At 41.7% G+C, this 14864-nt stretch overlaps 1 protein-coding gene across 2 annotated transcripts; it reads left to right on the top strand.

The window, feature by feature from the left end:
* The first annotated feature begins 583 nt into the window (after positions 1-583).
* Positions 584-11727, top strand: ak8 (adenylate kinase 8). Of its 2 annotated transcripts, XM_061893789.1 has the most exons (15): positions 584-645; positions 899-998; positions 1067-1151; positions 1252-1301; positions 1403-1513; positions 1596-1664; positions 6771-6852; positions 6939-7010; positions 7087-7287; positions 7648-7770; positions 10434-10523; positions 10728-10869; positions 10937-11017; positions 11076-11205; positions 11286-11727. In XM_061893789.1, exons 1-15 carry the CDS (start codon positions 590-592, stop codon positions 11373-11375), a joined length of 1482 nt encoding a protein of 493 aa, XP_061749773.1. In that variant the 5' UTR covers positions 584-589; the 3' UTR covers positions 11376-11727. The 2 variants fall into 2 exon arrangements, with proteins under 2 accessions (XP_061749773.1, XP_061749779.1); XM_061893795.1 differs by lacking the exon at positions 10434-10523.
* Positions 11728-14864: the final 3137 nt, after the last annotated feature.

The following is a 14864-nucleotide window of genomic DNA, read 5'->3' as shown; positions in this document are numbered from 1 at the left end:
TCAAAGAAATAAAACACCTTTCACACAAATACAACTCTTTTCACAGAAATAAAACACCTTTCACACAAATACAACTCCTTTCACAGAAATAAAACACCTTTCACACAAATACAACTCCTTTCACACAAACAAAACTCCTTTCACAAAAATAAAACACCTTTCACACAAATACAACTCTTTTCACACAAATAAAACACCTTTCACACAAACAAAACTCCTTTCACAGAAAAAAAAACACCTTTCACACAAATACAACTCCTTTCACAGAAATAAAACACCTTTCACACAAATAAAACACCTTTCACACAAACAAAACTCCTTTCACAGAAAAAAAAACACCTTTCACACAAATACAACTCCTTTCACAGAAATAAAACACCTTTCACACAAATAAAACACCTTTCACACAAACAAAACTCCTTTCACAAAAATAAAACACCTTTCACACAAATACAACTCTTTTCACACAAATAAAACACCTTTTACACAAACAAAAATCCTTTCACAGAAATGTAAAAAAGGCTAAATAGAAATAGAGAGTTGGTAGCCCTGCGTCATTTTGTCACTCCCATGCGCGCGTCCCGTTGCCATGACAACGACAACCGCGTCCTGGCAACAGCAGCGGAGAGAAGACATTTCTCTGAGGTATAGCACCCCTGCGACCCCAAAAAGGACAAGCGGTAAAAAAAAATGGATGGATGGATGGATAACGATTTTATTATTGACTATCTTGTTAGCATGCTAACCACTTCGTTAGCATGCTAGCCACCTCGTTAGCATGCTAGCCACCTCGTTAGCATGCTAACGAAGTGGCTGGCATGCTAACGAAGTGGTTAGCATGCTAAGCACCTCGTTAGCCCGCTAGCCACCTAGTTAGCAGCTTGTGACGTCCGAGCAGGAAGCGGGACACCAGCTCGGTGGCGATGGAGAAGCCCCTGAGGATCCCCCCCCAGATGTCCATCTACGCAGACCAGCACAACATCCTCCACCTGGTGCAGGTGTGCGCCGCACCCTTGGTCGAACACGCGACGTCACGTCCGGCCGCTAAGTGTCGCCCTGTGTCCAGAGCATGGTGTCCAGCCTGGCGGTGGACCAGCCCGACGACCCCCTGGCCTACCTGCTGCTGCTGCTGAGGGACAGCAGTGTTCACGGTGAGGAGAACACACAAGATGGCGCTGTTCCCGCCTTTTTCTCTCTCGCTCTCACTCAGCCTTCCTTGTCTTTGCGCTGGACTGCGCATGCGCGAGTCAGTTCCCAGGGTGCTCCTGCTGGGTCCGCCCGCAGCGGGAAAACACACGCTGGTGAGTTGACGATCACACCACCTGACCCAGTCCTGGTCCCGCTCCTGGTCCTGGTCCTGGTCCTGGGTCTTCAAGTCTTGGATCTGCTTCTGCTCCATCAGGCCCAAAAGTTGTGTGCTCATCTGAGAGCTGTTCACGTGACCTTGGAGGCTTTACTGGAGGACCAATCAGAGACCAGCAAACAAGCGCGCCAATACACGTTCAAACAACAGGTACACACACACACACCTGTGTGACGCAAACAACACACTCAGTGTGTGTGTGTGTGTGTGTGTGTGTGTGTGTGTGTGTTAGGAGGTTCCTGATGAGTTGCTGGTCCGGTTGATTCAAGAAAGACTGAAACAGACTGACTGCTTCAACCAGGTAAACACACAAGTGCTGGACTATAGACTCACCTGGTCTAGGTAGACTGTCCTGGTCTAAGTCACAGCTGCTTGTTTGAATATTAAGTCCTGGTCGAGGTAGACTACATTGGTCTACAGAGCTTGTCCTGGTCTAGGCAGTGTGCCTTGGTCGGAGGAAAGGAAACATGTGAGATGAGGAAAGAAAGATGAGGAAAGGAGACATGTAAGGAAAGGAAACATGTGAGGAAAGGAGACATGTAAGGAAAGGAAACATGTGAGGAAAGGAGACATGTAAGGAAAGGAAAGATGTGAGGAAAGGAGACATGTAAGGAAAGGAAAGATGTGAGGAAAAGAAGGATAAGGAAAGGAGACATGTGAGGAAAGGAAACGTGAGGAAAGGAGAGATGTGAGGAAAGAAGACATGTGAGGAAAGGAGACATGTGAGGGAAGGAGACATGTGAGGGAAGGAGACGTGAGGAAAGGAAACCTGTGAAGAAAGGAAGGATAAGGAAAGGAGACATGTGAGGAAAAGAAAGGTGAGGAAAGGAGACGTGAAGAGAGGAAAGATGTGAGGAAAGGAGACGTGAAGAGAGGAAAGATGTGAGGAAAGGAGACATATGAGGAAAGGAGACATGTGGAAAGGAGACGTGAGGAAAGGAGACATGTGAGGAAAGGAAAGATGTGAGGAAAGGAGACGTGAGGAAAGGAAAGATGTGAGGAAATGAAACATTTGAGGAAATGAAACATTTGAGGAAAGGAGACGTGTGAGGAAAGGAGACATGTGAGGAAAGGAGACATGTGAGGAAAGGAAACCTGTGAAGAAAGGAAGGATAAGGAAAGGAGACATGTCAGGAAAAGAAAGGTGAGGAAAGGAGACGTGAGGAGAGGAAAGATGTGAGGAAAGGAGACATGTGAGGAAAGGAAAGATGTGAAGAAAGAAAACATGTGAGGAAAGGAAACATTTGAGGAAAGGAAACATGTAAGGAAAGGAGACGTGTGAGGAAAAGAGACATGTGAGGGAAAGGAGACATGTGAGGAAAGGAGACATGTGAGGGAAAGGAGACATGTGACGAAAGGAGACATGTGAGGAAAGGAGAGATGTGAGGAAAGGAGACATGTGAGGGAAAGGAGACATGTGAGGAAAGGAGACATGTGAGGGAAAGGAGACATGTGAGGAAAGGAGACATGTGAGGAAAGGAGACATGTGAGGAAAGGAGACATGTGAGGGAAAGGAGACATGTGAGGAAAGGAGATATGTGAGGAAAGGAGACATGTGAGGAAAGGAGACGTGTGAGGAAAGGAGACATGTGAGGAAAGGAGATATGTGAGGAAAGGAGACATGTGAGGAAAGGAGACATGTGAGGAAAGGAGACGTGTGAGGAAAGGAGACATGTGAGGAAAGGAGATATGTGAGGAAAGGAGATATGTGAGGAAAGGAGATATGTGAGGAAAGGAGATATGTGAGGAAAGGAGACATGTGAGGGAAAGGAGACATGTGAGGAAAGGAGAGATGTGAGGAAAGGAGATATGTGAGGAAAGGAGACATGTGAGGAGAGGGGAGATGTGAGGAAAAGAGACATGTGAGGAAAGGAGACATGTGAGGAAAGGAGACATGTAAGGAAAGGAGAGATGTGAGGAAAGGAGACATGTGAGGAAAGGAGACATGTGAGGAAAGGAGACATGTGAGGGAAAGGAGACATGTGAGGAAAGGAGACATGTGAGGAAAGGAGACATGTGAGGAAAGGAGACATGTGAGGAAAGGAGACATGTGAGGGAAAGGAGACATGTGAGGAAAGGAGACATGTGAGGAAAGGAGACATGTGAGGGAAAGGAGACATGTGAGGAAAGGAGACATGTGAGGGAAAGGAGACATGTGAGGAAAGGAGACATGTGAGGGAAAGGAGACATGTGAGGAAAGGAGACATGTGAGGAAAGGAGACATGTGAGGGAAAGGAGACGTGAGGAAAGGAGAGATGTGAGGAAAGGAAAGATGTGAGGAAAGGAGAGATGTGAGGAAAGGAGATATGTGAGGAAAGGAGACATGTGAGGAAAGGAGAGATGTGAGGAAAGGAGATATGTGAGGAAAGGAGACATGTGAGGAAAGGAGAGATGTGAGGAAAGGAGACATGTGAGGAAAGGAGATATGTGAGGAAAGGAGAGATGTGAGGAAAGGAGACATGTGAGGAAAGGAGACATGTGAGGAAAGGAGAGATGTGAGGAAAGGAGAGATGTGAGGAAAGGAGACATGTGAGGAAAGGAGACATGTGAGGAAAGGAGAGATGTGAGGAAAGGAGACATGTGAGGAAAGGAGAGATGTGAGGAAAGGAGAGATGTGAGGAAAGGAGACGTGAGGAAAAGAGACATGTGAGGAAAGGAGACATGTGAGAAAAGGAGACATGTGAGGAAAGGAGACATATGAGGAAAGGAGACGTGAGGAAAAGAGACATATGAGGAAAGGAGAAATGTGGGGAAAGGAGACATGTGAGGAAAGGAGACATGTGAGGAAAGGAGAAATGTGAGGAAAGGAGACATGTGAGGAAAGGAGACATGTGAGGAAAGGAGAGATGTGAGGAAAGGAGAGATGTGAGGAAAGGAGACATGTGAGGAAAGGAGAGATGTGAGGAAAGGAGACATGTGAGGGAAAGGAGACGTGAGGAAAGGAGAGATGTGAGGAAAGGAGAGATGTGAGGAAAGGAGACATGTGAGGGAAAGGAGACGTGAGGAAAGGAGACATGTGAGGAAAGGAGACATGTGAGGAAAGGAGACATGTGAGGGAAAGGAGACGTGAGGAAAGGAGAGATGTGAGGAAAGGAGACATGTGAGGAAAGGAGACGTGAGGAAAGGAGAGATGTGAGGAAAGGAGACATGTGAGGAAAGGAGACATGTGAGGAAAGGAGACATGTGAGGAAAGGAGACATGTGAGGGAAAGGAGACATGTGAGGAAAGGAGACATGTGAGGAAAGGAGAGATGTGAGGGAAAGGAGACATGTGAGGAAAGGAGACATGTGAGGAAAGGAGACATGTGAGGAAAGGAGACATGTGAGGAAAGGAGACATGTGAGGAAAGGAGACATGTGAGGGAAAGGAGACATGTGAGGAAAGGAGACATGTGAGGAAAGGAGAGATGTGAGGGAAAGGAGACATGTGAGGAAAGGAGACATGTGAGGAAAGGAGAGATGTGAGGAAAGGAGACATGTGAGGGAAAGGAGACATGTGAGGAAAGGAGACATGTGAGGAAAGGAGACATGTGAGGGAAAGGAGACATGTGACGAAAGGAGACATGTGAGGAAAGGAGAGATGTGAGGAAAGGAGACATGTGAGGGAAAGGAGACATGTGAGGAAAGGAGACATGTGAGGGAAAGGAGACATGTGAGGAAAGGAGACATGTGAGGAAAGGAGACATGTGAGGAAAGGAGACATGTGAGGGAAAGGAGACATGTGAGGAAAGGAGACATGTGAGGAAAGGAGACATGTGAGGAAAGGAGACATGTGAGGAAAAGAGACATATGAGGAAAGGAAAGATGTGAGAAAATGAAACATTTGAGGAAAGGAAACATGTAAGGAAAGGAGACGTGTGAGGAAAGGAGACATGTGAGGAAAGGAGACGTGTGAGGAAAGGAGACATGTGAGGAAAGGAGATATGTGAGGAAAGGAGACATGTGAGGAAAGGAGACATGTGAGGAAAGGAGACGTGTGAGGAAAGGAGACATGTGAGGAAAGGAGATATGTGAGGAAAGGAGATATGTGAGGAAAGGAGATATGTGAGGAAAGGAGATATGTGAGGAAAGGAGACATGTGAGGGAAAGGAGACATGTGAGGAAAGGAGAGATGTGAGGAAAGGAGATATGTGAGGAAAGGAGACATGTGAGGAAAGGAGACATGTGAGGAGAGGGGAGATGTGAGGAAAAGAGACATGTGAGGAAAGGAGACATGTGAGGAAAGGAGACATGTAAGGAAAGGAGAGATGTGAGGAAAGGAGATATGTGAGGAAAGGAGACATGTGAGGAAAGGAGACATGTGAGGAAAGGAGACATGTGAGGGAAAGGAGACATGTGAGGAAAGGAGACATGTGAGGAAAGGAGACATGTGAGGAAAGGAGACATGTGAGGAAAGGAGACATGTGAGGGAAAGGAGACATGTGAGGAAAGGAGACATGTGACGAAAGGAGACATGTGAGGGAAAGGAGACATGTGAGGAAAGGAGACATGTGAGGGAAAGGAGACATGTGAGGAAAGGAGACATGTGAGGGAAAGGAGACATGTGAGGAAAGGAGACATGTGAGGGAAAGGAGACGTGAGGAAAGGAGACATGTAAGGAAAGGAGAGATGTGAGGAAAGGAGATATGTGAGGAAAGGAGATATGTGAGGAAAGGAGAGATGTGAGGGAAAGGAGACATGTGAGGGAAAGGAGACATGTGAGGAAAGGAGACATGTGAGGGAAAGGAGAGATGTGAGGAAAGGAGAGATGTGAGGAAAGAAGACATGTGAGGGAAAGGAGACATGTGAGGAAAGGAGACATGTGAGGGAAAGGAGACATGTGAGGAAAGGAGACATGTGAGGAAAGGAGACATGTGAGGAAAGGAGACATGTGAGGGAAAGGAGACATGTGAGGAAAGGAGACATGTGAGGAAAGGAGACATGTGAGGAAAGGAGACATGTGAGGAAAGGAGACATGTGAGGAAAGGAGACATGTGAGGGAAAGGAGACATGTGAGGAAAGGAGACATGTGAGGAAAGGAGACATGTGAGGAAAGGAGACATGTGAGGAAAGGAGACATGTGAGGAAAAGAGAGATGTGAGGAAAGGAGAGATGTGAGGAAAGGAGACATGTGAGGGAAAGGAGACATGTGAGGAAAGGAGACATGTGAGGGAAAGGAGACATGTGAGGAAAGGAGACATGTGAGGAAAGGAGACATGTGAGGAAAGGAGACATGTGAGGGAAAGGAGACATGTGAGGAAAGGAGACATGTGAGGAAAGGAGACATGTGAGGAAAGGAGACATGTGAGGGAAAGGAGACATGTGAGGAAAGGAGACATGTGAGGAAAGGAGACATGTGAGGAAAGGAGACATGTGAGGAAAGGAGACATGTGAGGAAAGGAGACATGTGAGGCTCCTTGTTGTTTCCAGGGTTGGGTGTTGGATGGACTTCCTCAGACTCGCCTGCAGGCTCGTAATCTCCAGCAGGGCGGCGTCATTCCCAAACACGTGGGTAGGTTTTCCTCTGTGGAGACACGCCCTGCTGTCACTTCCTGTTTGTGTGGCGCAGGAAGTGATGTCACGGCGTGATGTTTACAGTGATCCTGGAGGCTCCTGAAGATGTCTTGATGGAGAGACATCGAGGCCGGCTGCTGGACCCGCTGACAGGAGGTCAGTGGGCGGGTCTGGAACGGCACTTCCTGTTTGAGAGCAGAGTGAAGCAGGTGACATCACTTCCTGTGTGCAGACGTGTACCACGAGACCTTCATCAGGCCGACAGATGGCGAGGTGCAGCAGCGTTTGGAGCCCAAGGTGGACGCTACAGAGAGTCAGCTGATGGCCGACCTGCAGCGTTATCGCTGTGAGGTCACCGGGATAAGCTCCGCCTACTCCCACATCTTGAAGACCATCAGCAGCGACCAGCCTCCTCTCGACATCTACCAACAAGGTCTCATATACTCCATATACTACCTACATATATACACATACTGGATATATACTGTACTCTATGTACTATCTATAGTACCCAGTACATATACTGTACATACTATGTATATATACACTACATATACTGTATATATACAGTACAAATACTGTATATATACTGTATATATACAGTACAAACACTGTATATACTAGGTACAGTATACAGTACATATACTGTATGTACTATATATATATATATATATATATATAGACACAGTACATATAATGGGTATATATACGCACACACACATATATATATGTACTATATAGTATATATATTTCTGGCATAGATATACATTTACATCCAGTATGTATTTTGCAGTTCTGGCTTTTGTCCGGACTCAGCGTTGCACTCGGACTCCCAGAGTCCTCCTGTTGGGTCCACCAGGCTCAGGGAAGACTCATCAAGCCAAACTGCTAACTGACAAGTACAAGATGGTGGACAGTAAGCACAAACACTGTAACACTAATATAATAATGCTGTAACACGGTCATAGGGGAACACTAACACTAATGTAGTAATACTGTAACACGGTCATAGGGGAACACTAACACTAATGTAGTAATACTGTAACACGGTCATAGGGGAACACTAATATAGTAATACTGTAACACGGTCATAGGGGAACACTAACACTAATATAGTAATACTGTAACACGGTCATAGGGGAACACTAACACTGTAACATAGTAACACTGTAACACGGTCGTAGGGGAACACTAACACTGTAATATAGTAACACTGTAACGCATTCATAGGGGAACACTAACACTGTAATATAGTAACACTGTAACACAGACTTAGGGGAACACTAACGCTGTAATATAGTAATAATGTAACACAGTCATAGGGGAACACTAACACTGTAATATAGTAACACTGTGATATAGTAACACTGTAATATGGCAATACTGTAACACTGTAATATAGTAACACTGTAACACGGCCATAGGGGAACACTAACACTGTAACAATGTAACACTGTGATATAGTAACACTGTAATATGGCAATACTGTAACACTGTAATATAGTAACACTGTAACACGGCCATAGGGGAACACTAACACTGTAACAATGTAACACTGTGATATAGTAACACTGTAATATGGCAATACTGTAACACTGTAATATAGTAACACGGCAATAGGGGAACACTACCACTGTAATATTGCAACACTTTAATGTTGTAACACTGTAATATAGTAACACTGTAATATGGCAATATTGTAAGACTGTAATATAGTAACACTGTAACACGGCCATAGGGGGACACTAACACTGTAATATAGTAATACTAATATTGTAACACTGCAATGTTGTAACACTGTAATATAGTAACACTGTAACACGGCCATAGGGGAACACTAACACTGTAACAATGTAACACTGTGATATAGTAACACTGTAATATGGCAATACTGTAACACGGCCATAGGGGAACACCAACACTAACAATGTAACACTGTGATATAGTAACACTGTAATATGGCAATACTGTAACACTGTAATATAGTAACACTGTAACACGGCCATAGGGGAACTACCACTGTAATATTGTAACACTGTAATGTTGTAACACTGTAATATGGCAATGTTGTAACACTGTAATATAGTAACACTGTAACATGGCCATAGGGGAACTACCACTGTAATATTGTAACACTGTAATGTTGTAACACTGTAATATGGCAATGTTGTAACACTGTAATATAGCAACACTGTAACATGGCCATAGGGGAACACTACCACTGTAATATTGTAACACTGTAATGTAGTAACACTGTAATATAGTAACACTGTAATATGGCAATATTGTAAGACTGTAATATAGTAACACTGTAACACGGCCATAGGGGAACACTACCACTGTAATATTGTAACACTGTAATGTAATAACAGTGTAATATTGTAACGCTGTAATATAGTAACACTGCAATATGGCAATATTGTAAGACTGCAATATAGTAACACTGTAACACGGCCATAGGGGAACACTAACACTGTAATATAGTAACACTGTAATATAGTAACACTGTAATGTTGTAACACTGTAATATAGTAACACTGTAATGTTGTAACACTGTAATATAGTAACACTGTAATGTTGTAACACTGTAATACAGTAACACTGTAACACGGTCATAGGGGAACACTAACACTGTAATATAGTAACACTGTAATGTTGTAACACTGTAATGTTGTAACACTGTAATGTTGTAACACTGTAATATAGTAACACTGTAATATAGTAACACTGTAATGTTGTAACACTGTAATATAGTAACACTGTAATGTAGTAACAGTGTAATATGGCAATATTGTAAGACTGTAATATAGTAACACTGTAACACGGCCATAGGGGAACACTAACACTGTAATATAGTAACACTGTAATTTAGTAACACTGTAATATAGTAACATTGTAATGTTGTAACACTGTAATGTTGTAACACTGTAATATAGTAACACTGTAATGTTGTAACACTGTAATATAGTAACACGGTCATAGGGGAACACTAACACTGTAATATAGTAACACTGTAATATAGTAACACTGTAATGTTGTAACACTGTAATATAGTAACACTGTAATATAGTAACACTGTAATGTAACACTGTAATAGTGTAACACTGTAATATAGTAACACGGTCATAGGGGAACACTAACACTGTAATATAGTAACACTGTAATGTTGTAACACTGTAATATTGTAACACTGTAATATGGCAATATTGTAAGACTGTGATATAGTAACACTGTAACACGGCCATAGGGGGACACTAACACTGTAATATAGTAACAGTGTAATGTTGTAACACTGTAATATAGTAACACTGTAATATGGTAACACTGTAATATAGTAACACTATAATGTTGTAACACTGTAATATAGTAACACTGTAATATGGTAACACTGTAATATAGTAACACTATAATGTTGTAACACTGTAATATAGTAACACTGTAATATGGTAACACTGTAATATAGTAACACTATAATGTTGTAACACTGTAATATAGTAACAGTGTAATATGGCCATAGTGTAAGACTGTAACATAATAAGAGTGTAAGGTGGTGTAACAGTAACACTTGTGGTGTGTCAGTATGCTGGACTGACCTGCTGGGATGGGCTGAAGCTGACCAGTCAGCCATCGGCGAAGAGGTGCGATCACACCTGCATGCTGCACAGCCAGGTGGGTGGAGCTTAGTGTGGTGGGCGGAGCTAATCAGGTGACCATATGTCCAGTTCTTTGTTGACTTTGTGAAGGTCTAGTAGGAGATGATGTTGGCCAGTGTGGTTGTCAACACACACACACACACACACACACACAAACACACTGGTCAGTGATGTGACATGACTGCCCCCAGTGGTCCACAAGGGAACATGTGTTCTCCAGTTCCAGAGTCCGTGACTCTCCAAGTTCTCCAAGAACGTCTGAGCCGAGTGGACTGTAGCTCCAAAGGCTGGATCCTTCACCACCTTCCATCTGAACCTCAGCACGCCAAGCACCTGCAGCAATCACTCAACTCCCCCAACAGGTATACACACACACACACACACACACACACACACACTTCACGACCTTTGACCCCGTGTGTACCGCAGGGTTTTCTACCTGGAGTTGACCGATGACCTTTGTGTGGAGAGACTCACGCTGAGAAGCACGGACCCCGTCACCGGACTCAGGTCAGTGTCCTCCCGCGTCCCTCTCAGACCACCTCGATGATGTCACTTCCTGCCTCAGCTTTCACGCCGTCACTCGACCCCCTCCGGACCCTGAGGTCCAGGACCGTCTGCAGAGCAGGACCGAGGACAGCCCGGACAACGTCACGCACACACTCGGTGTGTACAGGACGCACACTGCAGGGCTGCAGGTACACACACACACACACACACACACAAACAGTTATCATTAAGTCTCATTTATTGTGTGTGTGTGTGTGTGTGTGTGTAGTGTGTTTTCCCAGAAGGCGTGCACGTTGATGCTGATCAGGATCCTCAGTGTGTGTTTGAGGCTTTGGAGAAACATCTCACCATTGAGTGACAACACTGTGTGTGTGTGTGTGTGTGTGTGTGTGTGTGCGCACAGACCTCCTTACCATGCTTGTTGACTTAAAGGCGGAGCTTTGTGATGATTGACAGCTCACTGAAGTTTTACTGAAGTCTTTGTCAGGCAATTTTGGTAAACGACTATAATTAATCCTCCTTTTAGGTCAATGTGTGATTGACAGCTCTATTTTAAGACTTCCTGTCAGCGACAGGAAGTGGAACGACGGAGACGTGATACACGTCGGACACGCGGTCACGTCAGATGTTTCAACTTCAAAGCGTTTCGTGCTGCCGTGATTGCATTTTTATATTGATTTTCTTTACAGACAATAAAGTTCTACAATCTTTGCAGGTTTATTAACATTCGTACACCTGTCCTGACTGGTATCGAAACTGAAAGTTAACTTGACCACCACGTTCTTCTTCACTCTCTTCCTTCCCTCCTATTCAGACATTCATCAAGTGTGCTGTGGCAGTAATTGGCTTGCAAACTGAAGTACTTGGTTCGAATCCTGGCCGGTCAGGTGAAGCACATTATGCACATTTCTCTTTTAAATCTGTTATTTTGCACTAAAATATTGAACAATTTCCGGAGATCTGTTTGAGTTTTGTCACATGTTTTAATGTGCACTAAAAGAATAGAGAACATTTTATTATATAATGAAAATTGTTCTATCTAAATAACTTAAATATTGAACAATTTCATCAATCAATCAATCAATATTTATTTATGTAGCCCTAAATCACAAGTGTCTCAAAGGGCTGTAAAAACCACAAGGACGTCCTCGGCACAGAGCCCACATAAGGGCAAGGAAAAACTCACACCCAGTGGGACGTCGGTTTTAAATGTTGTCAAGTGTGTTTCTTTGCAGAAAAAAAAATATATATTGAAAACTTTCTGTATAATTCTGTTTAATTAAAAAATATATAATTTCTGTACACTTTTTATTTTTATTTTGTTAAAGTTGTTATTTTGCACTAAGAATACATTATTAAACAATTTCAGGAAATGGCTGTTTTTATTTTCTTAAATATTATTTTGCACTGAAATATTGAACAATTTCCACAAATATCTGTTTTAGTTTTGTGTTACTTTGCACGAAAACAATATAGAACATTTTATTATATAATTAAATATTTAAATTTGAATAACTTAGTGAAGTTAATTTATAAATAACTTGAATATTGAACAATTTCTGTAAATTTCTGTTTTAAATGTTGTCAAGTGTGTTTCTTTGCAGAAAATAATAGATATTGAATAATTCCTGTACGTTTTTGTTTGAATTTTGAAAATAAATTACTGAACAATTTCAGTAAATGGCTGTTTTAATGTTTTTAAATGTGTTTTTTTTTGCACTAAAAAAAATTAATTATTGAACTATTCATGTTTAAAATTGTGTTAAATGTGTTACTTTGCCCTAAAATATTTAACAATGTGAGTACATTTCTTTTTTAAATGTTATTTTTTATTTTGCACACTGATAATTATTGATCAATTTCTGTACATTTCTGTTTTAATTTTGTCAAATGTGTTATTTTGCACTAGAAACAATTCATTATTGAACAATTTCTGTTTTTAATGTTGTAAATATGTTATTTTAGACAATGTTTTTCAACATTTTGTGTACATTTCTGTTTATTTTTTTAAAATGTTGCACAAAAAACAACATTGAACCATTTTTGCACATCTTAATTTTGTTGAAGTTATTTTGCACAAAAAATATTGTTGCGCTATTTCTCAACATTTCTGTTACAATTTTGTTAAAATTGTTACTTTGCAAAAAGGAATTTGTTCGTTTGCAGTACAACATGTGCAGGAAATTACATTCTAGTTTGATTGAAAAGGGCCGGAGAAGAATTTTTTTTTTTTTTTTAATTATTTTTTACATTTTGTTAATTAAATCAACATAAAAAACACAAGATACACTTACAATTAGTGCACAGATCCAAAAAAACTCAATTTTTCATGACAAAGGAAAAAAAACAATTTATCAAGCCTTGTCAGGTCTGCAGCTACAAAAAGGTTGGGGACCACTGCCTTATAGGGAACATTGCTGGCAATAATCTTTCAATGGTATGATTTTTTTTTTCAATGATAAAATTTCTTATATTAATAGTACGTGTTACTGTACGAACTGCATGATAATCCATTGAGAAATAAGCAATATGTGAGGGTTCGGTCCTTGGCCCTGCACTCTTCAGCATCTACATGCTGCCGCTAGGTGACATCATACGCAAACACGGTGTTAGCTTTCACTGTTATGCTGATGACACCCAACTCTACATGCCCCTAAAGCTGACCAACACGCCACACTGTAGTCAGCTGGAGGCGTGTCTTAATGAAATTAAACAATGGATGTCCGCTAACTTTTTGCAACTTAACGCCAAAAAAACAGAAATGCTGATTATCGGTCCTGCTAGACACCGAACTCTATTTAATAATACAACTCTAACATTTGACAACCAAATAATAAAACAAGGTGACACGGTAAAGAATCTGGGTATTATCTTCCACCCAACTCTCTCCTTTGAGTCACACATTAAAAGCGTTACTAAAACGGCCTTCTTTCATCTCCGTAATATCGCTAAAATTCGCTCCATTCTGTCCACTAAAGACACTGAGATCATTATCCATGCGTTTGTTACGTCTCGTCTCGATTACTGTGACGTATTATTTTGGGGTCTCCCCATGTCTAGCATTAAAAGATTACAGTTGGTACAAAATGCGGCTGCTAGACTTTTGACAAGAACAAGAAAGTTTGATCATATTACGCCTGTACTGTATATACCTTTATATACATATATACATACATATATACCTGTACTGTATATACCTTTATATACATATATACATACATATATACCTATACTGTATATACCTTTATATACATACATACATATATACCTATACTGTATATACCTTTATATACATATATACATACATATATACCTATACTGTATATACCTTTATATACATACATACATATATACCTATACTGTATATACCTTTATATACATATATATATACATATATACCTATACTGTATATACCTTTATATACATATATACATACATATATACCTATACTGGCTCACCTGCACTGGCTTCCTGTGCACTTAAGATGTGACTTTAAGGTTTTACTACTTAGGTATAAAATACTACACGGTCTAGCTCCATCCTATCTTGCCGATTGTATTGTACCATATGTCCCGGCAAGAAATCTGCCTTCAAAAGACTCCGGCTTATTAGTGATTCCTAGAGCCCCAAAAAAGTCTGCGGGCTATAGAGCGTTTTCCGTTCGGGCTCCAGTACTCTGGAATGCCCTCCCGGTAACAGTTCGAGATGCTACCTCAGTAGAAGCATTTAAGTCTCACCTTAAAACTCATCTGTATACTCTAGCCTTTAAATAGACCTCCTTTTTAGACCAGTTGATCTGCCGCTTCTTTTCTTTTTTCTCCTGTGTCCCCCCCCTCCCTTGTGGAGG

Source organism: Nerophis ophidion, linkage group LG01 (genome assembly GCF_033978795.1).
Source record: "Nerophis ophidion isolate RoL-2023_Sa linkage group LG01, RoL_Noph_v1.0, whole genome shotgun sequence".
Classification (NCBI taxonomy): Eukaryota; Metazoa; Chordata; class Actinopteri; order Syngnathiformes; family Syngnathidae; genus Nerophis; species Nerophis ophidion.
The sequence above is the reverse complement of the archived record's forward strand: the minus strand, read 5'-3'. Positions and strand labels throughout refer to the sequence as shown.

Excerpts from the sequence above, each read along its gene's own strand:
- ak8 (XM_061893789.1), top strand. The coding sequence starts at position 590 with ATGACAACGACAACCGCGTCCTGGCAACAGCAGCGGAGAGAAGACATT. Across the intron at positions 7,011-7,086 it reads GCTGGACCCGCTGACAGGAG|ACGTGTACCACGAGACCTTC; the intron begins GTCAGTGGGCGG and ends TCCTGTGTGCAG. Across the intron at positions 11,018-11,075 it reads GACCCCGTCACCGGACTCAG|CTTTCACGCCGTCACTCGAC; the intron begins GTCAGTGTCCTC and ends TTCCTGCCTCAG.